The following is a 21,259-nucleotide window of genomic DNA, read 5'->3' as shown; positions in this document are numbered from 1 at the left end:
TCAGCTGTGTTCTTCTGCCTTCTTCCTCTTCCTCGGCCAGATTATTATGCTTCACTGTTCATCTGGAGACACATGACAGCACAGTTACTGAATCACTCCTCAAGCAGAATATTTTCAAACAGGCTAAAAGGTGGTAAGGGACTGGTATAAGAAAACGGATTGGTTTATGAAGTAGGGCTGCACAATTAATTGCAATTTTCCGTAATCATAATTAGTTAAATAGTTAACATTATTTTTTTTATAAAATTGCATGAACTTGTCTCTCTTTTAATTCCTTTTCAGGGAAAAATTTGTATTGATCACACTGTAACAACTACAAGACAAACTAACGTGGAACCAATGAGCACTTTTGCAAACTGTGCCATCCGGTCAGAATTTATTAACTTACACGTAGCAGGTGTGTGAAATATGCCTTGTGAACTGCTTTAGTGTTTGGTTGAAGCCTGTTGAAAATAAAGACCTTGAAGCTGCTTCAATTTGGGCAAGAAAAGGTTTGAATTAGAAACTTTGTAAAAGGACATGATGTCTTACATGACTCATGATGTCTTACATGACTCAGTTTGAACTGGCAGATTTTGTCTCAAAAAGGGGCGGGACTCCAAGTTTCCTTCATATCCTTCATAATCTTTTTGCCAGGTCTTAAATTATATTCATTTTTGTCTTAAAAGGTCTTACATTTAACTTGTAGAAAACCTGCAGGAACCCTGATCCAAGAATAAAGCCTTTGAGGATGTCATTGTCCTGGATAGCTTTATAGTTCAGTCCAATGAAAACCACCGTCAGTGTGACAGAGTAAGACGCACACTGGAAACATGACTGTCAGAGATGATATCAGTGATGGACTTACCTTTGCAGGTGATCTTTATTACAGAGGAAGTCGAACGCGGTTTTATACAATCCATCAGAGCAGATCCAGATCGAACACATTCAAAGTTGATCTCCCACGTAGATTTTAATGAGCCATACCTTCTCCTATCATCTGAAGCATCAGAGCCACAGTGCAGCTTTTTACAGAGCATAGCTGCTTCCTCCCGGCCAAAGCCATAGCTAGACACTGGTCTCCACTCTTCTTCATGTTTCACCTCCAGTATTCCAGAACAGTGACTGGATCCTTCCACCAACCTGTACAGCCGTTCTGAAGAGAAACAAGAGAGTCGTCAGCAAAAGAACTGAGTGAGTGTCAGTAGAACAGAAATGAAGCAAATGAAGCTGAATACAGAGAGGCAGTATCTTCACATGAACAAAGTCATAAATAAAATGAAGCTGTGAACAGAACATTGCAGAGAAAATAAATGACTCTGCAGAAGAAGAACAAGAGCAAAGATGAAAATAGGTGAAAACACTGAAACTGAATCAGAATCATCAGATCATCATCAGGAGCTGCCTCAGCTGCAGATGGAGATCAATTACAATAACTTCCCCCACGGGTCTGAGTTTAACTCCTCCCCTGCATAATTTTGAAAAATGTATCTGATGCATGTTCTTGTCAGTTCACTTTGGGTCATTTCGTCAAAGAGTCAGTAAACAGTGTAAAATATAATATGAATTTTAGGCATTAAAATGTCTGGAAGTGTGTTAAATAAATTGTCAGATTTAAAAATTGATTGGTTCATTAAGTTAAATGTTACTTTTATTAAGTTGCATTAACTTGCTTTAAATGTACTTTGTATTTTTGTGGGCTCATCAAAAAAGTACACTGAGAAGTAATAATTTAAAATAGTTTCTGTTAACTTTACTTTTAACCAACATGAATAAGGTCAGTGAGACATGTCTTGAGAACTGCTCACTTAGTGTTTGGTTGAACCCTACTGAAAAAGAATTTGGAGCTGCTGCAGCTCATGCAAAAAAAAAATGTTCAAATTAAGAGAGACATCATCTCAGAAAAGGGTGGGACTTCAATTTTCCCTCATATCCTTCATGCTTTTTTTTTTTTTTTTTTTTTTTGACGTGAAATGGGTTTTCAATTACATTTATGATTGTCTCGAAGTCCTGAAAAGTGTTAGATTTAAGGTGTTGAAAACCTTCAGAAACCCTGTCCCAGGAATAAAACCACTTTACCTTTGATGATATCAGTTCAGTTCAGAAACCACTGACTGTCAGTGTGACAAATGAAGAAACACACTGGAAACATTACTGTCAGAGATGATATCAGTGATGGATTTACCTGAGCAGGTGATCTCCAGGATGGAGGAATCTGAATCTGGTCTTACACAGTCCCTCACAGCAGATCCAGAGCGAACACACTCAGATGACAGCGCCCACACAGATCTGATTGAGGACTCCTTTTTCCAGCCTGTTGAAACAGCAGAGCCACAGTCCAGCATTTTACAGAACACATCTGCGTCCTCCAGGGTCCAGTCAGAGGCACTCGCTGGTCTCCAGTCTCCATGTTTCACTTCCACTGTCCCATTACAGTAACTGGATCCTCCCCCCAACCGGACAGGTTCTGAACAGAAACAAGACAGTCATCAAAAAAAGAATAAAATGAGTTTCTGTAACTTCAAGCAAGATTTATTTTTTGTGATCATCAATTTTTACAGAGATACACTTTCAGATTTTGACTCTTTGTACTTCTGGCATGGCTGCAAATGTGACTAACATCAGACTCCCTGCAGATTTTCTAATAACTTTTATTTAACTGTAAATGAATTCTAAAATTTACCAGCGTAACATTATACTGGAATATATAACTAAATCGGAGGTGTAGTGATAAATACAGATGTGAAATACAGACCCATCGATTGATACCAACAATTATAATGATTTGATCAATGTTATTCACTTCAGCTGTTAGTGATTTATTGTTGTGGCAGATCAGTGTACAGTATGGAACTGTTGTAAGGATGAAAAGCATGAAGAAGGACACTAATTAAACAATATATGACCTTGTCAATTAGCTTGAATCCTTAGAATGGGGTCCTGATGCCATGGCCACCAGCTAGTCTTATATTTAGGTGAAATAATATTTAGCTGAAAACACTATTAAAAATCAGGATATAAATGCTCAGCAGAGTTGAAGCACCAGCGAACCAACATGGAGGGCAGTCCAAGAGATTATATGGAAAGCCAGATCACCATCACCCCCAGGACCACACAGCATACCTTAATAAGAAAAGATGCCAGATGCTACTGAGCATTGTAAAGAGAGGGTGTGGACAAAAGGCTTCATCCCATCTTCCTGGAAAACAGCAGAGGGCTATTTCATACCAAAAGAAATGGACTCCTCCGAGATCAGCTAGTTGTGAAACATTTCTCTCCTGAGCTTTGACAGCAAGGTCTTCTCTGTCCTGGCCAAGAGGATGACTAGCTACATGGTGAAGAACAAATATGTTGACATATCAGTTCAGAAGACTGGCATCTTAGGCCGCTCTGGGTCCTTAATCAGCTGATCCAGGAGGCCAGAGAGTGCAAAGGCAATCTACCAGTCATCTGACTCGACTTGGCCAAGGCAGATAGATCAGTTCCTCACAGTTTCATCAACACAGCTATGGAACACTACCAGATCCCTCACTACATCAGGGGAATGATCACATGCTACTGTGGATGACTTTGATTACAGTTCAAGACTGCTCATTTCACAACCATTGGAAGGACCTCTCATCTCTCCCATCTTGTTTGTCAGGGGAATGAACCTGCTCATAACAACAGTACCAAAGGAATTAAGAGGGCTGGTAATGGAGTCCGACACTTACCAACCTCCAGTAAGAGACTTTATGGATAACTTAACCATAAGAACATCGTCCCATGTACAAGCAAGGTGGATCCTGAAGGCACTTGACTACATGGGCAAGAATGAAGTTCAAGCTGAGGAAATCAAGAAGCATGGCGATCAGGAATAGGAAACCAGAACCAGCAAGTTCCAGCCCCAAGGCCAGGAGGGCCAGGAGGGAGACTATACCATCATTCATTCATTGTCCATAAACACTTGTCCTTGAAGGGTTGTGTTGGCAGCTGGAGCCTTTTCCAGCTGGCAAGAGGCGGGGTACACCCTGGACAAGTCGCCAGTTCATTGCAGGGCTGACACAAAGAGACAGACAACCATTCACACTAACGTCTATGGACAATTTAGACTGACCAATTATGTTATTTAATGCATGTGTTTGGACTGTGGGAGAAAGCCAGGGTACCCAGAGAGAACCCACATGAGCATGAGGAGAACTGCCCCAGCCGCAAACACCTCAGCCCCCAGCCAGCAGGGGGATTCAAACTCAGGACCTTCTTGCTGTGAGGCAGCAATGCTAACCACTGCACCACCATGTCACCACTATACCATACCACTATACCAACGATTGAGGAGAAACCAATAAAATGCCAAGGGAAGTGGTATGATGCCTGTCTCACAGACAGAAGCAGTGTGACTGACTGACTGACTGAGGAAGACTGAGAGATCAGGTTTACCAGGAAAGTTCAAGGCCTGACTCTTCCAGCATGGTCTTTTACCAAGACTCATGTGGCTTATGACTATCTACGAAGTGCCTTTGACATCAGTGGAAGGAATCAAGAGGTGAGTGAACAACCACCTTTGCAGATGGCACAGAATTCCACCAAGCTTCATGCAAATAGGGCTATAAATCAATTGTTGACGAGTTCAAAGTGGCAAAATGCAGGGCTGATATGATGCACAGAGGCTTTCATTACAAAAAGGTCAGAGGCACAGGCATCACCAAAAGATCAGGTGGAAATGGGCTGCTGACACATCAGGTCACTGACACAGGTGGAGGGCATGCCGAAGCAGAAGAACATTATTGGGAACCCGTGCATGGTGAGACTTGGACGAGACCACTCACTTCAAACAAAAAGCAGACCTAAAGCAGAGGAGAGAAATAATCCAAGCTGAGGTCCAACACCTGGAGGAGGAAGGGTGCAGGGCAAGGGACAAGGAACTTTGTTCACAAGGAGCTGAGACAAAGTAGGGTCCGCTAATGCAGCAGATCACGTGACCATCACAAGACTTGAGCCATTTCACACTTCTTTTCAACACCACTCCAACACCATCAAGTCTGCACAGTTGGAGAAGGAGGTATAATTTACTGTGCAGGTTATGTGGAAGGAAAGGGATGCTGGCATGCACACTGGTGCAATGCAAGACTGGGTTAGATACCAGAGAAGCACTGGCAAACACCCTGGAGCAGGAGAGATGAAATAAAGTACCAGGCACAGAGGATGTGTACCCCATCCACCCAGTTCATCTAGGAGGGGAGAAAGCCATCCTTCTCCAAAAAGAACAAGAATGGCCTCATCCAGGTGGCACAGGTTGGGGAAATGAGGGTGAACCTAGGGAGGAACCTACACTTCAGCTACAGTTGCAAGCAAGTGACTGAAGGTGAGAGCATCTTGATGTATCAAACATGTCACTGGAATAGAAATCTAATTGTCAGTGTGACAGAGGTAGGAAACACTGGAAACATTGGTGTCAGAGATAATATCACTGATAGACTTACCTAAGCAGGTGAGCTCAGTGCTGGCGGGAAAGAAACCTGATTTTACACAGTCCCTCAGAGTAGATACAGGGTGAAGACAATCAGAGCTCATACTCCATACAGGTACAGAGTGCGTCCTTTTCCATTCTCTATACATAAATGAGCCACAGTCCAACTCTTTACACATTACAGCTGGTTCATCCTCGGTCCAGCGATGAAACAATGGTCTCCATTCATTGTCATGTTTCATCTCCAGTGTTCCAGAACAGTGACTGGATCCTCCCGCCAACCTGACAGGGGCTGAACAGAAACAAGGGAGTCATCAAAAAAGAATAAAACAAGTTTTAGTAAAACAGAACTCAGTAACAGGTGCAGCTCCTCTTCTACCTGAGCAGGTGAGTCCAACAGCTTTGCCAGGTGAGCAGGTATTTCTAATTGAGTTTGAGCGTCTACAGTCCAGGAGAGTGGACTCATTTCCTCCACACTGGAACTCTTTGGTCCACATTGGAGCCTCCACTTCTCCATAGAGCGCCCCCTGGAGGACTGAAGGAGCCCCACAGCCCAGCTCCCTACAGACCACCTCTGCATCCTGCTGGTCAAAGTCATCTTCACACACTGAGGACCACTGCTGGTTGGACTTCACCTCCAGTCTGCCTGAACACAGACTGGTCCCATTCACCAGTCTGACAGAGTCTGGAGAGAAGAGAAAATTTGTTGAGATTGGTATCTTATGATTATCTAATTTGTTTACTTGCATGAAACTTCATTATACTTCATGTTATGTAGCTTTGGCAATAATGTCTTGGGCAGACATCCCAATAATTTGAAATAATTCAATATATGAAGAACACTTCGAGTGATTCCCCCCTCCTGCTCAGTGGTCTGGACCACACACATCACTTGTCTGTTGTGGGGTGTTGTGGCAAGCACTTCATAACAGGTTAGTTAATGGCACTGACTAAATGATGTGTGTCGATTATGCCTGTAGATCAAAGTGAATCAGAAAAGAGTCTTAGAGATGGTGTAACTAAAGTTTAAAAAAAAAAAAATCATGAAAAAAGTCTCTGTTGACTGGAAATACCACCACTGGGAGCAGTGAGTCTTTTAACGCTAATAATTTACATAAATTGAGCTGCTCTACCTTCTAATAATGAACTTCAGTAAAACTGGAAGTGGAGCTAAAACCATCTCTGCTTGTAGTCAAAGGTCATGTACAGCAATCTAAACAGATACAGTGATTCCATCTAGCTCATGTGTAGCAACATGGTGTGTGGACACATTAGGAAAACCTTCCAGAAGTAATAGGATAAAATGGTTTATGATAAAGTTACTTGTAACTCACATGAGTAAAGTCAGTGAGATGTGTCTTGAGAACTGCTAATTTAGTGCTTGGTTAAAACCTGTTGGAAATAAAGCATCTGAAGCTGTCTCAACATGTGCAAGAAAACACTCAAGTTAGAAACTTTGCGTAACAAGATGTCTTAGATGACTTAATTTGAACTGGTGGATTTCATTAAGAGAGACCTCATCTCAAAAAGGGCTGGGACTTGCTTTTTTGGCAGTATGGACATGAAATAAGTATCACATTTCTTAAAAAGGTTATAGAAAGTGTTAAATTTAACTTCTTTTAACCTGCAGGAATCCTGTCCTGGGTTTGTCTTTACCTTTGAGGATGTTGTTCTCCTGCATACCTTTCCAGTTCAGTCCAATGGAAACCAGTGACTGTCAGTGTGACAGAAGGAGAAACACACTGGAACCATTACTGTCAGTGATGGACTTACCTGAGCAGGTGATCTCCATGATGGAATGAGATAAGTCTTGTTTTACACAGTCCCTCAGACCAGATCCAGAGTGAACACATTCAGATGTCATCGCCCATGCAGGTCTGACTGGGGACCCCTTTGTCCATTCTACTGAAAGAACAGAGCCACAGTCCAGGTTTCTACACATCACAGATGCTTCCTTCAGGGTCCAGTCAGAGTCAGAACCAAACACTGGTCTCCACTCTCCCTGTTTCATCTCCAGTTGTCCTTTACAGCGACTGGATCCTCCCACCAATCTAACAGGTGCTGAACAGAAATAAGAATTATCAGTGAAAGAATGAAGTGAATTTCAGCATAACAGAAATGAATGAAATCAAAGCTGCAGCTCCTCTTCTACCTGAGCAGGTGAGTCCAACAGCTTTGCCAGATGAGCAGGTGTTTCTAGTTGAGCCTGAGCGTCTACAGTCCTGGAGCGCAGACTCATTTCCTCCACACTGGAACTCTTTGGTCCACATTGGAGCCTCCCCTTCTCCATAGAGCGCCCCCTGGAGGACTGAAGGAGCCCCACAGCCCAGCTCCCTACAGACCACCTCTGCATCCTGCTGGTCAAAGTCATCTTCACACACTGAGGACCACTGCTGGTTAGACTTCACCTCCAGTCTGCCTGAACAAACACTGGTCCCATTCACCAGTCTGACAGAGTCTGGAGAGAAGAGAAAATTTGTTGAGATTGGTATTTTATGATTATCTAATTTGTTTACTTGCATGAAAATTCATTATACTTCATGTTATGTAGCTTTGGCAATAATGTCTTGGGCAGACATCCCAATAATTTGAAATAATTCAATATATGAAGAACACTTCGATTGATTCCCCCCTCCTGCTCAGTGGTCTGGACCACACACATCACTTGTCTGTTGTGGGGTATTGTGGCAAGCACTTCATAACAGGTTAGCTAATGGCACTGCTGGTTAGACTGGTCAAACTTTACTTCCAGTCTGCCTGAACAGTGATTCTCTTTCCCGAGCCGGACAGAGTCTGGAGACCGAAAGAAATAATTGTGATTGTTATCACCATCAACAATACGCATGGTAAGATGGATGTAAGGAGGCCTGTCTCTACTTTAGGTTAATTATTTTATGAATAAAAACTTCTACTTGTGTTTCAGATATTATATCACTTTTGAAAATAGATTTTCCCCACTGTTGTTCACTACTAACAGCTCTCTGATTTCTGGCAGCTTTTCTAATTGTTTCAAACATGCAATTATTAAACTGTTTTCAAAAACATTCTGTATCCTCTATTACTCTGTAATTGCAGATCAGTCTAGCTTATCATTTTATTTAAAGTATTAGAGAAAATCATTTTAACTCAATTATTTGCTTTTTAAGAACAATATTAACCTATTCAATAGTGTCCAGTCAGGTTTCAGAGCTTGTCATAGTAAGCATTATTATGAGGGTCTCTAATGATCTACTTTTAACATCAGATAAAGATGACTGCCCAATTATAGAGCTTTAGATTTGCATGCTGCTTTTGACACCTTTAATCACTCTGTTCTCCTGCACAATCTAGAACCCTGAGTTGACCTTAAAGAACTGCTCTGCTACATTCATACTGGTCCAATAGAACCTTCTCTGCTGTTATCGCAAATTTAATTTCCACTGTTCATATTAACTGTGGTGTTCCTCAAAGGACCATTCTTTGCCCACTGCAGTTTTCAACATTAGTGGCTGACTAATATGGGTTTCAATGGCAGATGCTGGAGGCCATTTTACAGTATAATGCCAATATCAAAACAAAGAAAAGTCATATATATTCATATAGAATTCAGTGCTTTTATGCAGATGACAAAGAACTATGTCCCTCTCCAGTAACTCAGACAGCTGAGATGACCTCCTTGCCTGTCATTTCGATAATAAAAGTTGTAAGTCCCACATACGCATAAAGTTTGGTTTTCTGGTTAAAAATATTGAGCAGGCTTTTTGGAATCTTGTTTTCATTTTTGATGCAGGTCTCTGTTTTGAGGGTCATGTTTAGAATGTTGTGTCCAGACTTGCTTTTTTCAGCTCAAGAAAATGTCCAAAATCAGATCATTCTTGACTTGGTTTGAATAAGGTTATCCATTCATTATTTCTCAAGTGGATAACTGTAATTCACTTCATGCTGTACTCAGTCAGAGCTACCTTCACCAGCTTGAATTGGTGTACAACATAAAAAAGAATTACTCCTGTGCTAGCCAACAAACATTGGCTGGCTGACCGGTTTTGTTTCATATTTACTTTAACATTCTGCCAATCTGATAACTTTTAAAGCAATAAATGGGTTTGGCCCGAATTATATCAATGACTTATTGACTCCCTATGTGCCTCAGCCTTCTCTGTGATTGGTGGGTGTAGTTCTCCTGGTTGTTCCCAAATGCCAGGTTGTGACCAAAGGTGACCAGGCCTTTGCTGTTAGAGCCCTAGACTGTGACATCTATTTAGCTTTCTTCAAAGAAATGTGATTCTGTAATAATTTGCTATTTAGGTTTGGCAATGATTGAACTGCAACATGCAAGTCAATAATGCTAATCTGAATTTAAGAGAGACAGAAACACTGAGCTTTCAGAAACAAGACTGTTTCTTTATCCTGTTGCATGTCATTATCCTGGATAACATTAAAGATCAATCCAGTGGAAACCACTTACTGTCAGTGTGACAGACAGAGGAACACAATGGAAACATTAGTGTCAGAGATCATATCACCACTGGACCTACCTGAGCAGGTGATCTCCAGCTTGAATGAAGACGATGCTAGGTTAACACAGTCCTTCAGAGAAAATCCAGAGTTAATACAGTGAGGTCCGATCTGCCATGTAGGTCTGTCTGAAGACGTATTTCTCCATTCAGTTGAAACAGCTGAGCCACAGTCGAGCTCTCTACAGACAAGAGCTGCTTCCTTCGGGGTCCAGTTAATGTCAAACACTGGTCTCCACTCTTTCAGGTGTTTCATCTCGAGTGTTCCACTACAGCGACTGGATCCTTCTACCAACCTGACAGGCTCTGAACAGAAACAAGAGGGTCATAAGGAAAAGAATAAAGAAATAAACCAAATCAAAGCTGCAGCTCCTCTTCTACCTGAGCAGGTGAGTCCAACAGCTTTGCCAGGTGGGCAGGTGTTTCTAGCTGAGTCTGAGCTTCTACAGTCCAGGAGAGCAGACTCATGGCGTTCACACTGGAACTCTTTGGTCCACATTGGAGCCTCCCCTTCTCCATTGAGCCCCCCTTGGAGGACTGAAGGAGCCCCACAGCCCAGCTCCCTACAGACCACCTCTGCATCCTGCTGGTCAAAGTCATCTTCACACACTGGGGACCACTGATGGTTAGTCTCGTTAGACCTCACCTCCAGTCTTCCTGAACACATAGTTCCATTCACCAGCCTGACAGAGTCTGGAGAGAGAGGTGAGAGATATTTTTTATATTTAGATAGATTTTTTTTTATTATTTATTTATTTATTTATTTATTTTAACTACTGCAGCAGGAGCTTTGAACCTTCACAAACCATTAAAAACACAATGGCTGTCCCATGTGCTGAACAGATCAGTTCAACAGATCAGTCACTTCCTCCATGACACCTTGAGAGATACAGAGAGGAAACAGGAGCTCAGACTCAACAGAGCTCTCATCAGCTCAATCCCCCAAACAACAGAGTTCAATTTAAGCCACCCTAGATTGCTCTTTGAGTCTGACCTAGGTTGGAGATGTCATCGAGCCAGCATGCTCACCTTCTGCTCCAGCTCCCAATGGCATATCCTACATAGTTTACAAGTGCTGTCCAGAGCTCCTCTGACACCTGTAGAAGATCTTGAAGATCTTGAACACCGCAGTGCAGATGAGTAGGGTTCCTAGACGGAACAAACTGGTGATGCCACACAGCTCCTTAGAGAAGCCAGTGAAAACAGAGGTGACCTTGTCATCTTGTGGTTGGACCTACTTAATAACACCTATGGGTCTGAATTGCAAAGTCTAATCAATCTTGCACTACACTGCCACCATGTTTTGAACAAGATCAAACACCTGATCATGTATTCTTGCAATAACTTCAGGGAGAGGGTAACTTCTGGGTCAGAAACATTTGATTGGCATTGGCACATGGTGGCAAAGTCAGCTGAGGTGGAATGCAGAGGCCCCCTTACTGAGTACAGTATGTGACAGCCATCAATAACAGCATTGATGAGTGACTATCATCACAACATCAGTCCCAGGGAGTATGTGGATTCTTATATAAAACTTATAATCTGTGCAAGGATCAGTTTCAAACCCACCAAGTCAAGGACCATGGTGCTGAGGAATGGGAATATGGTCAATAAATTCCATTTCCCACTATCTGGAACTGCTATTCCCTCCAATGCAAAGCAACCAGTCAAGAGTTTGGGGAAGTTGACTCAACTCTGAAAGGCTCTGCCTCCATTCAAGAGTCCAACAGAGCCCTTGAAGACTGGTTTCACAAGGCTGACAAGTCAGGCCTGCCTGGTAGATTCAAGGCCTGGATCTACCAATGTTCCGTCTTATCCAGACTCCTGTGGCTTTTGCTTGTTTTGCATGGTTCCACTGACAAAAGTTGAGGGTCTCAAAAGGAAGATCAGTGACTTTCTCTACAAGTACTTTCCCTGCAGCCTCAAAGGTGCAGCAGTGAACACAACCTGTAACACCTTGCAGGTCCCATTCAGTAGCCTCACTTAAGAGTTACTGAGGGCGTGAATTAGAGAAGCCCTATGGGACAAAGTTTCCAAGAACCACAAGGTGCCATCACTTGAACACTGAAGAAGTGGAGCATGGTGAAAGCACTGACTGTGGCAGAGTTATGTCTAAGGCAAAAGGTGCTCCCAAACCCATCAATCCTGCACATCTTGAGTAAGTTCTTTAGATCTTTAGAACATCTCCTCAGTGCTCAAAGGCTCTTGGGAAAGGCTGCTATGATTGGCACCATGACCAGATGCTCAAGGCAGGTGCCAAGAGCCGGGCCACTGCTATCATCATCAGCAAACACCGCCATACCCCAAAGAAGTCAATAACATTCTCAACTCATGGTGAAAGACCTTCAACACCCAAGAATCCCTGGTCACATCACTGACAATGTGTCCAAGCACATCCAGGAGATGTATCTTTCACATCTCTGTAACACAACTGCTGCTCCCATCCACAGTCTGGATATGACATTAGAGCACCACAATGAGGCGGTCTCCTGACCTACCCATCCTCCTTTTGTTTGTCCTGCTGACGTACACAGCCAGTGTTGTCTTTCCCCACTTTACCACTTTAGCTGATTTGTCTTTCTGTAAGCCACACCTCAAATAAGACTGGTCAAAGAAAGCTTTTAATTAAACTATTTAAAACAGTGAAGAAGCTGACATGTCAGTGACACCTAAAAAACAGTGACAGCGCAACTCTGCCAACTAGAAACTGTGTTTGTATATTACTGATTTGTTTTCATTAATACTTGGTGGTGACAAACATAATCGCTACATGGATTATCATCAGAGAAAAACTTTCTTTGTGTGAATGAAATGCTTCGTTTATGTACCGCGTTGAGTTTGCAGGGAGGTTATGGAGACATCATGGTTTCAGTTAAATATTATTAAGAAATCTTATGTCTAAAGACATTTCTGACTTTAACTCTATTAAAATGGACCATGATCTTTCCCTACCTTAAACAAGTGCTGCCAGTGCCGAAACAAAACCAATGTAAGATGAAATATGTTGTCAGTCAACACTTTACTTATGAGTCCCTCCAGAAAGTTGCAATGTTGTGATCGCAACAATTAATGCAAATTCAGCCAATCCCCACAATTTCTGCACTACCTTACCATTGTGTCAAATCACCACAACTTCTCTGCAAATTTGACCAATCATTGTAGTTTCCTGTAAGTCCTAGCAATCATAGCACGCTTAAATCATATATGTACATCTCAATGAACCAACTCAGTGTTTCATTATTTACTGTTTTGTTTTTATTTTATCATTGTTATTGACATTTATCAATGCTCTGTGAACTCATACCTTTTATAATTTTGTACTGGTTTTGTGTTTGAGCTCCAAAAAGGTTTTGCTTCTTTATGGAATATCCCCAAGTCTTTACATTTAAAGTGTATTTTGTTAGAATTTTTGTAATATTGAGCCTTTTTGATGAGATTAAATAAAACACTCAGAACAGAGTGTGGTTTCTTTCTCTGTAGAACAAGTTGCCTTTGATATTTAATGAATTTTACAAAATAGAACAAACGAATTAAAATATTGCAACTTTTTTTTTCACTTCAAAGTTTCTCTTCTTCCCACAATTTCTTTGCAAAAAACATCTAAAAACATTGCAACATGCATCACTTTTCCCCCTTTTTTAAGAAAAGCTACAATGAAATCAGACACTTTAGGTTGCAACAATTCCCCAAAAAGCCTGTGAAATCCTGGAGGGAATGACTGATATATTAAGTTTCAACATTTTTGCAACTTGTCAGGTATTCATTGTTTATGAAGGTTATTTTAAGGGACAGGGCTGAAAAGAGAGACCAACAGAAATCTGCTTTCTTTGGAAATGGCTAAATATGAAATTATTTGACATGAATTAAATGAAGTCCACTTCCGTACCCTTTACTGTCACATTTTATAACATTACTGTCAGAGTAGGTGTCATCTTACCATAGCAACTAATCTCCAGTCTTTTTTTTGAGGCATCTGGTTTTAAACAGTTACTCAGAGAAGTTCCAAATGAAGTACATAAATAGGTCATCTGCCATGCAGTGGCTGTGTGTGATGGAGCCTCTTTATCTGCTACTGTAACAACAGAGCCACAGTTCAGCGTTCTGCAAATTTGAGCTGCTTCGTGTGCTCTCCAGTTAGGACTATACACTGGTCTCCAGTCTCCCTCATGTTTCACCTCCAGTGTTCCAGAACAGTTACTGGATCCTCCCACCAGCCTCAAAAAGTCTGCAGAGAGAGAGAGAGAGAGAAAGAGAGAGAGAGAGAGAGAGAGAGAGAGAGAGAGAGAGAGAGGAAACAGTGGCATCTGTCCAATCATAAGTTAGCAATAGGGCTGTCAAGCTTTCCTTTTCTCTGCATGTTGGAGGTGTGCTGGAGGCTCTGAGAAGAGCGATACTGGGTGTTTCATGAGTCTGGAAGGTGGCGTCCTTTTTTTCATCTCTCAAATGACACACGAGCACACATGATGAATGGATTAAACTTCATCTGTTCTAACATAAGCTGCAAACGTTAGCACATCTCGCTAACTAATGTTAGCTTACTAGCAACTGTAACTTCACCTCCAGCCAAACTTGTTGGATCCCACTGCATCTGCATTTGTTCTGTGGGGGTTTGAGGAGGAGGATGTGGGCTGATGAAGAATCAAAGTGGGTTGATGATGATGCATCTCTCTCTGTCTGTCTGTCTCAGGTCTAAGCCAGGTTAGCTTAGTTCTTATCCTGGCTCTCTTCCTGTGGTGATCGTGGTCCAGCTGGTCTGGCTGAGTGACATGTCTCAAGGTCTGCTGCACTAATCCAGGCCCTGCGCTTCCTTTTCCTACGTTAATGAGTGTATTTCTGTCATCTACCATGTAGATATACCTGCTGTATTTCACCATCTGACCAATGTTTGCTGAGATGTAAGCTAGCTTTAGCCTCAGTCTGTTAGCATTAATGTTATATCATGTACACAGCTGTTAGCTAACTTTACATAAACACTTTCACAGGGGTCTTGTTTTAAAACGTGTCAGATGAAAACATTAAAACATCAGCTGGAGACTCTCAGCTGACTCAAGTCCAGTTAGCATTAGCATTAGCTTACATCAGTCAGCTACACTTATGAAATCTGCTTGTGACTTATTATTTTAGTGACAAAATCCACCATTGTCAGCTAGAAATGAGAATCTTTTGTTTCCTTCTTTAAGGAATTAGAGACCACATGTTACTTTACACGTTAAATCTGCCACTGTTATCACTATAAACTGCAGAAATGCAGTGCGAGAATGGAACATTTGGCAGGTGTAGCAACAGTGACTAAGGAGGGCGGGGCTTAGCGAAGGGTCAATTACAAACCTTATACTAACTTCATGGGTTTTCCTCTGCTGCTCTCATTCACATGCTGGTTCCTAAACTGGCAGTTTGAGAATACCTGACTTAAATGATTCAGTTTGATCTTGACTGTAGTTTACTTCACAGACATCTAGAATCATGATCTTTGTGATGCCCACACTATAACAAGTTTTTTTCAGTAGTAATTGAAGTAACATCATATTTTGAATGAGTCCCGTTCAGCTTTCTGCTTTAGTGATGGCAGTCAGGTAGGTTTTCCTCATATTGTACACCTGACATCATGATGTCAACATCTTTTCCAGATATTTCCCCCACAGTTGAGCTGCCATTTTCTCTTGGTGACTCAACTCTAATGCAAGACAAAATTATATGTTGTCATCAAAATCATGTATTATGTTTGATATAATACGATCTGGAGTTACATTCTGCTGTTTTAAGTTTTTGTGAATTAAGTGAACAAAAACAGCTTTTGTTAAGTCATGCTAACATTAGCAATTATACTGACAATTATTTAACAAACTGAAATAACAGGTTACTGGAAATGGAAATGGAAACTTCTAAATTGATCTGCCTCAGATTTACTGGAGACTGCATTTCATGCAAAAGTTAATTTGAAAATACATTGTAAAAATTATAACTAGCAATTGTTGATCTTGTTAAATTTTTTAAATTAATCTTGACTCAGAAATAAAGCTTTGCCACATGCAACTAACAAAAATTTGTCTGGACAACAAATTTGATTACAGTTTCCCTTTATGTCTTTTTCTGCATACCATGATCTTCATGGATTTCCTCTGCCTGGAGATCTGAGAAAAAAAAAAAGAACAAGAAAATAAACACCAACATGATGCAGTCAAGCTTACAGGAACAAGATTTACCAAAACCTCTCTCTGTCAGACCAGGTGAACTGAATGTTTTGGCTCAGATGAGCCAAGTGATTTTCCAAAAAAAGTTACAAAGGACTTTACAAAAAAGAGAAGGACCATCCAGATTGTTACCAGCACTAACTTCATGGCATGGGGGGATTTGGAGCGACATATGCTGCCATTCCTGATGTCTTTTTCCAGAGACGTCCCTGATTATTTCAGCGAGACGATGCCAAGGCACATTGTACACATTTGCTGAAACTGCAACTATACTTTCTAGTAGAAATTTTCTTTCTAGTAGAAAGAAAGTAGTTCAAACTTTGCTGTGGCACTTACTCATGTTGTTCTCCTGACTAGATCTTTGCCTGTGTTGTATCAGGTCTCAGACGTATGTCACTTTGGATAAAAGCATCTGTTAGATCAAACTGTAAATTGTAGTTTCCACATGAAACTGCTCAAAACAACGTCTGTGGATTATCTGAAGTGACCGGCTCATGATTTCTGGAAAGAGATGTTGCTTTTTAGTGTCATTCATGCTTAAATGCTGCGTGATTATCAACATTATTGAACATTTTATCAATATTTATACACAGTGTTTGTGAATTTCTTTCATCTTGTGTGTGGGTGGGGTGTCATCTGCATAGCAGTGGTGAGAGAAGGAAAAAAAAAGAGCTAATAATTTCATTTAGAAGTCCAAATTCTTCAACCAGTTACTATCAGCTGTTGATATGGTAACTTTGGTTACAGTTATTAATTTAATAATAATCTGATAGTTTGATCTTCCTCCGTCTTCATTACTTGGCCATCAGTTTCTATTCTTTTGATGAGTGGTGCCCCCAAAGAGAATGTACTGCAAATAAAATCCTGTTTTTTAATATAAATATTGATTATTCTTGATGGCCAAAATTAATATAAACCTACAAACATAAAGCCATGCACCCCAACATATTTGGTCCTTACAAGCTTTCAGTATATTACACATCACATTGACACTTTTAAAAATCCAAAACTCCCGATCTGACCCTCCTCACCTCTTTCACGCCAGCAGTTCCCCATCATGTTCAGAGTGTCTCCAATTGTCCCTCTTTCCACCATGTCAACTGCTAACCCAGAGACCCAGATCATTTATCAAAATCACATATGTCATCATATGACATGAATGCTAAAACCTGGTTTGTTCAATTTTTGCAATAATGCATAAGGATGCAGATGAAAGCATTTGGACACATTCATTAAAATTACTGTTGAATTTATGGATCCATACAGATGGACAGACACAGACACCTTTCAGGTCCTGCCTGAGTCCTACCTGAGCTGCAGAGCAACACCAAGATCACTGTCAACATGTGATCCATGTCCAACATCATCAGAACCAGACTTTCACCGTCTGTTGTTGGCTCGTGTCTTTCTTTCTTTCTTTCTTTCTGTGAGTCAGAGAGGACAAACAGAAACAGATCAGTTCTGGATACTCTAACAAGAAGCTCTTAGATCCTCTGAGATCCAGATATTTTAAGGCAGTGGTTCCCAAATGGTGGTTACATGTTTGTCAAAGACATTGAAGTGTGTTCAGATAGATGGTGAGGTGAACTGTAGGCATACAGGTAATATATTGTTCTGGACTGACATGCAGACAGATTATTAATTTATATATAGGCTTCCTGTTCCAGCAGCTCCTGTCGTGAGTTCTGATTTTTTGTCTTGTGTCACTTTATATTCCCTGTTTGTCTGTTTTTTTTTTCCCTCAAAGCTGCAGTGGATACTTTTTATTTTTCAACTTTTGTAGCTGTCCAGCTGTTATTTTCTCTCCTCTTTGTAATGGAGAGTCATGCATGGAGGAGTGAGAGCACCCAGCTAAACCTGCGCTGCTGTCTGTGAGGCCTGAGATCCTGGAGGAGCTGTGGAAGAGACGCTGAGGTTGCAGAGCTCGAGCTACACAGAAAGTAAAGAGAACTAAATATAAAATATCTGTTCCAGTGATCATCGTGGAGAGGCTGGTCTTGGCTCATCTTAGCCTGCAGGTGAAAACATTGTTGGACCCTCTGCAGTTTGTGTGCAGAGTGGTGTTGTGTGACTTTTTTTTTAAGTTTTAATCCTACTAATAATCCATATTTTGGCTAAATGTAACTGTAATCAGATTACACTACGGGTGTAATGATTTACTCATGCATCTGATGCATCAGGCTTTAATGTGAAAGATCTGAGCGCATTGATTCAGACAACTTTTATCGGTATAAAGCTGAACATGCTTGTTTCATTTTTGACATTAAGGAACTGCAGCTGTAACTTTCCGCTGGTTTCTCTGGCCTCCTGTTACTGCCAGCACCACTCTTGCTGGACACCTGCTCACACAAAACATGCGCTCCCCGCTCCCCGCTCCCTCTTCTCTTCTCTTCTCGTCCTCAAAACAGACGGCACTGAACACAGACGTTGAAACGAATGATGTTGCACCAAAAGACAATGTGCAATAAGTTTGGGTTTTGCAAGAAAGATGACAAACCGCGCTCTAAATCATTTATGCAAAACGTGTCTGACCCACAGAGACGTCATGTCACTGTGAGAGCAGGTAACACAAAGCATCACTGTTCCTCCACACCTCACTTCCTCTACATGGTCAGATTCAATCAGAACCACATATCTTCATATGAAACAGAGCAGCTGATCATCTTACTGCAAAAATGCATTTTAAACAGTTTTAAAGTTTGTTGAGATTCTCATGGCTACAGGATCTCATTTACACATGAGACTCATAATAAGGTGTTAACACCACTGTAATGTCTCCTTCTCTCCGTCTCTGCTGTCACTGGATTTAGTAAAACTGAGGATTTATTCTTGCAACTAATAGAACCCTACAAATACAGAATTAATAGAATAAATCTTGTATCGTGACAGGGCTGAATCATATACTGAATTGTTGGCCATGTAAAAGAAAGTCTGACCTGTTGGCAGATTTTAAGATGAGTTATATGGTCTCATTAATTCATGTAGATCATATAGAGTCATCATTATTAAATTGAGACTGTTTGCTCACCAGTTAAAAGCTCCTTGTTGCAGCTCAAAGTAAAAATATTAAAACTACACTCAAAATACTCAATGTCATAAGTAAACATTACTTAAGTAAAAGTATGTACGTCTCATCAGCAAAAGTTATTTAAACTATTAAAAATAAAAGTACTCAGCACAGAAAAATGTCCCCTCTGACTGTTCTATTATATTATATTATATTTATCATTTATCATAACAAATAAATTTCAGCTCATTATGAACCATTTTGTATCAGACGTCTAAAACAAAAATAAAGCATTGATGGTTTAAAGTATTACTGCACTATAATAGAAGACGAATCTTACCAGAAGAAGCCAGATGGAAGCGTCACCTCCAATGAACCTGAGATTCACCTTTTATAGTTTATCCAGAGACGAGACAAAAATCTCCAACAGCATATTTACTCTGCAGGATCATCAGCTGAGTCAGCAGAGTGAGCAAAGAGCAAAGTCAGCAGAACCACATTCGTAGAAAGTAAAGTGAATACATGATAAATCAGTGATTGATAACAGTTGACAGACCGCAGATAATGATTATTTTCATTATGGATTCAGCTGCTGATTGTTTTCACCATTAATCTGTTGATTGTTTGGTTTGTAAAAATTCTCTAAAAAGTGAGAAAAGTTGTCACAGTGACCCAAAGTGACACCATGTTTTTTTTTGTCCAACCAGCAGTCCAAACCTCAACATTAAATAAAATCATCCAGGCTGCTGCACTGCAGACTGTTCTGCATTAACACTGACCTTTGACCTCCAAACTCTCATATTATCTCTCATGATAAACACCAGACTGAGAGATTAATGCAATTATTCTGTGATTTTATCTTTTAAAAAATGAAGCCATGTGACAGCAAAATGTAAATATTGTAAAATGTATTTCTATATTTATCAATATGCAGCCATCATGTGTAGTAAACAGTAATGATTTCATATATTCACAGCAGTATTTTTTTGTAGAATAATAATCATCACTGATCTGATTCATCTTGAATCACTCAGAGCAAGAAACAGTTAAATGTATTTTACAAACATGTTATTTTAACATTAATAAAAAATCAAATTTCCACCTAGAACCCTCACAAAAACGGGAAAAGACTGGAAACGAGAACAAAAATAAACTCAAAAAGTTGGAAACATTGCTGTTTGTAATAAATAAGAGTTATTTATTTCATCATCTGAGAGCTTTAAGACAAAAATTCAGTGAGTTATAGGTGCTGAGAAAAAAGTACAGCTGTCCCTGATCTCCCCTACTTTCTTTTTAACTGAGTCTGATTAATTCATTATTTATATTTTAATGTTGAGAAATTGGAAATTGAGAGCACTTGTTAAGTTTTACTGACAGAGACAATAATAGTTGCTAAGCAACCATGATGCATCTCCATCTGTGCAAAAAGTAACAATACAACAGCGGCAACTTCTGTGGGGTCAGTTTGACCACCTTGGCTGTTGTAGTGCTACTGTTGCAGAGCTGATCGTCATAGCGATGCTGTTCCAGCAGTTGAGAAACAACACAAACACACTCAGGAGCTCTGCTTCACTCTGAGAAGCTGCAGCTTTTATTAACTGACAAACTCAAACTTAAACTGTACGTTTACTGCATCACTGACAACTTCACTGCTCAGCTTTTCCTCCACTCAGCCCACATTCACTGTCACTTCCTGCCACCACAGACCGTAACCAGACTGACACTCTATCCAGTGTTGCCAGATTAGTCTGATGTTTTCCAGCTCAACATTTTTTTAAAATCTGTGCAAACTGATGAAAAAACAAAACAAAAATTATCTATGATAAAAAACAGCAAGAGAGTTGTGGTTCATACTATTTTTTTCAGTATCAATATGACATAATAGAATACAGACAGGAGGTCACATTGTATAATGCAACTATAAAATATTAGTCTTTTCTGCTCTGTGCCTTAAAAATAAAGAAAAGAAATAATAAAAGAACAGCTCAAATAGAAAGAAAAAAGTTTGATCTAACTTGGTCTAACTCCAACAAGCCTTGAGGATCGGCCAAACTAAAGTTTACCACCCACATATACACGTATGAAGAGGGTGGAAGAGAAGTGCACACAATCTCATGAGGTCAAACAAACAAACAAGTAA

The 21,259-nt window shown here is 40.4% G+C and overlaps 2 protein-coding genes across 3 annotated transcripts in view; both read right to left on the bottom strand.

Annotated features, from left to right (window-relative positions):
• The window catches only part of LOC146328717 (scavenger receptor cysteine-rich type 1 protein M160-like), a 47,903-nt gene extending 37,726 nt beyond the window's left edge, over positions 1-10,177 (bottom strand). Inside the window, exons 1-8 of the mRNA XM_084717718.1 lie at positions 9,943-10,177; positions 8,162-8,221; positions 7,581-7,832; positions 7,202-7,489; positions 5,808-6,113; positions 5,642-5,720; positions 5,589-5,597; positions 2,165-2,376 (exon numbers count right to left, since the gene is read on the bottom strand). Of these exons, the coding sequence (XP_084573844.1) occupies positions 2,165-2,376; positions 5,589-5,597; positions 5,642-5,720; positions 5,808-6,113; positions 7,202-7,489; positions 7,581-7,832; positions 8,162-8,221; positions 9,943-10,177 (1,441 nt within the window). The remainder of the gene's footprint in view (positions 1-2,164; positions 2,377-5,588; positions 5,598-5,641; positions 5,721-5,807; positions 6,114-7,201; positions 7,490-7,580; positions 7,833-8,161; positions 8,222-9,942) is intronic.
• Positions 10,178-10,188: 11 nt separating this feature from the next.
• On the bottom strand, positions 10,189-19,577 carry LOC146328716 (scavenger receptor cysteine-rich type 1 protein M130-like). Of its 2 annotated transcripts, none has more exons than XM_084717714.1 (6): positions 19,460-19,577; positions 17,422-17,532; positions 17,144-17,215; positions 16,020-16,052; positions 13,859-14,146; positions 10,189-10,614 (listed from the first exon to the last, which is right to left on the bottom strand). In XM_084717714.1, exons 2-6 carry the CDS (start codon positions 17,477-17,479, stop codon positions 10,247-10,249), a joined length of 819 nt encoding a protein of 272 aa, XP_084573840.1. In that variant the 5' UTR covers positions 17,480-17,532; positions 19,460-19,577; the 3' UTR covers positions 10,189-10,246. The 2 variants fall into 2 exon arrangements, with proteins under 2 accessions (XP_084573840.1, XP_084573842.1); XM_084717716.1 differs by having other exon boundaries at positions 10,191-10,614; positions 17,144-17,212.
• Positions 19,578-21,259: the final 1,682 nt, after the last annotated feature.

This window comes from Lutjanus erythropterus, chromosome 4 (genome assembly GCF_056507025.1).
Source record: "Lutjanus erythropterus isolate fLutEry1 chromosome 4, fLutEry1.hap2, whole genome shotgun sequence".
NCBI classification, from domain to species: Eukaryota; Metazoa; Chordata; class Actinopteri; order Lutjaniformes; family Lutjanidae; genus Lutjanus; species Lutjanus erythropterus.
Note: the sequence above shows the minus strand (reverse complement) of the source record. Positions and strands in the feature narration are given on the sequence as shown.

Bases quoted from the DNA above. Each gene is read 5' to 3' on its own strand.
- LOC146328716 (XM_084717714.1), bottom strand. From the start codon at position 17,479: ATGATGTTGGACATGGATCACATGTTGACAGTGATCTTGGTGTTGCTC. The intron at 16,053-17,143 runs GTGAGGAGGGTC...TTTTTTTCTCAG, and splicing joins GAACTGCTGGCGTGAAAGAG to ATCTCCAGGCAGAGGAAATC. The intron at 14,147-16,019 runs GTATGCAGAAAA...CTCTCTCTGCAG, and splicing joins GGAAATCCATGAAGATCATG to ACTTTTTGAGGCTGGTGGGA.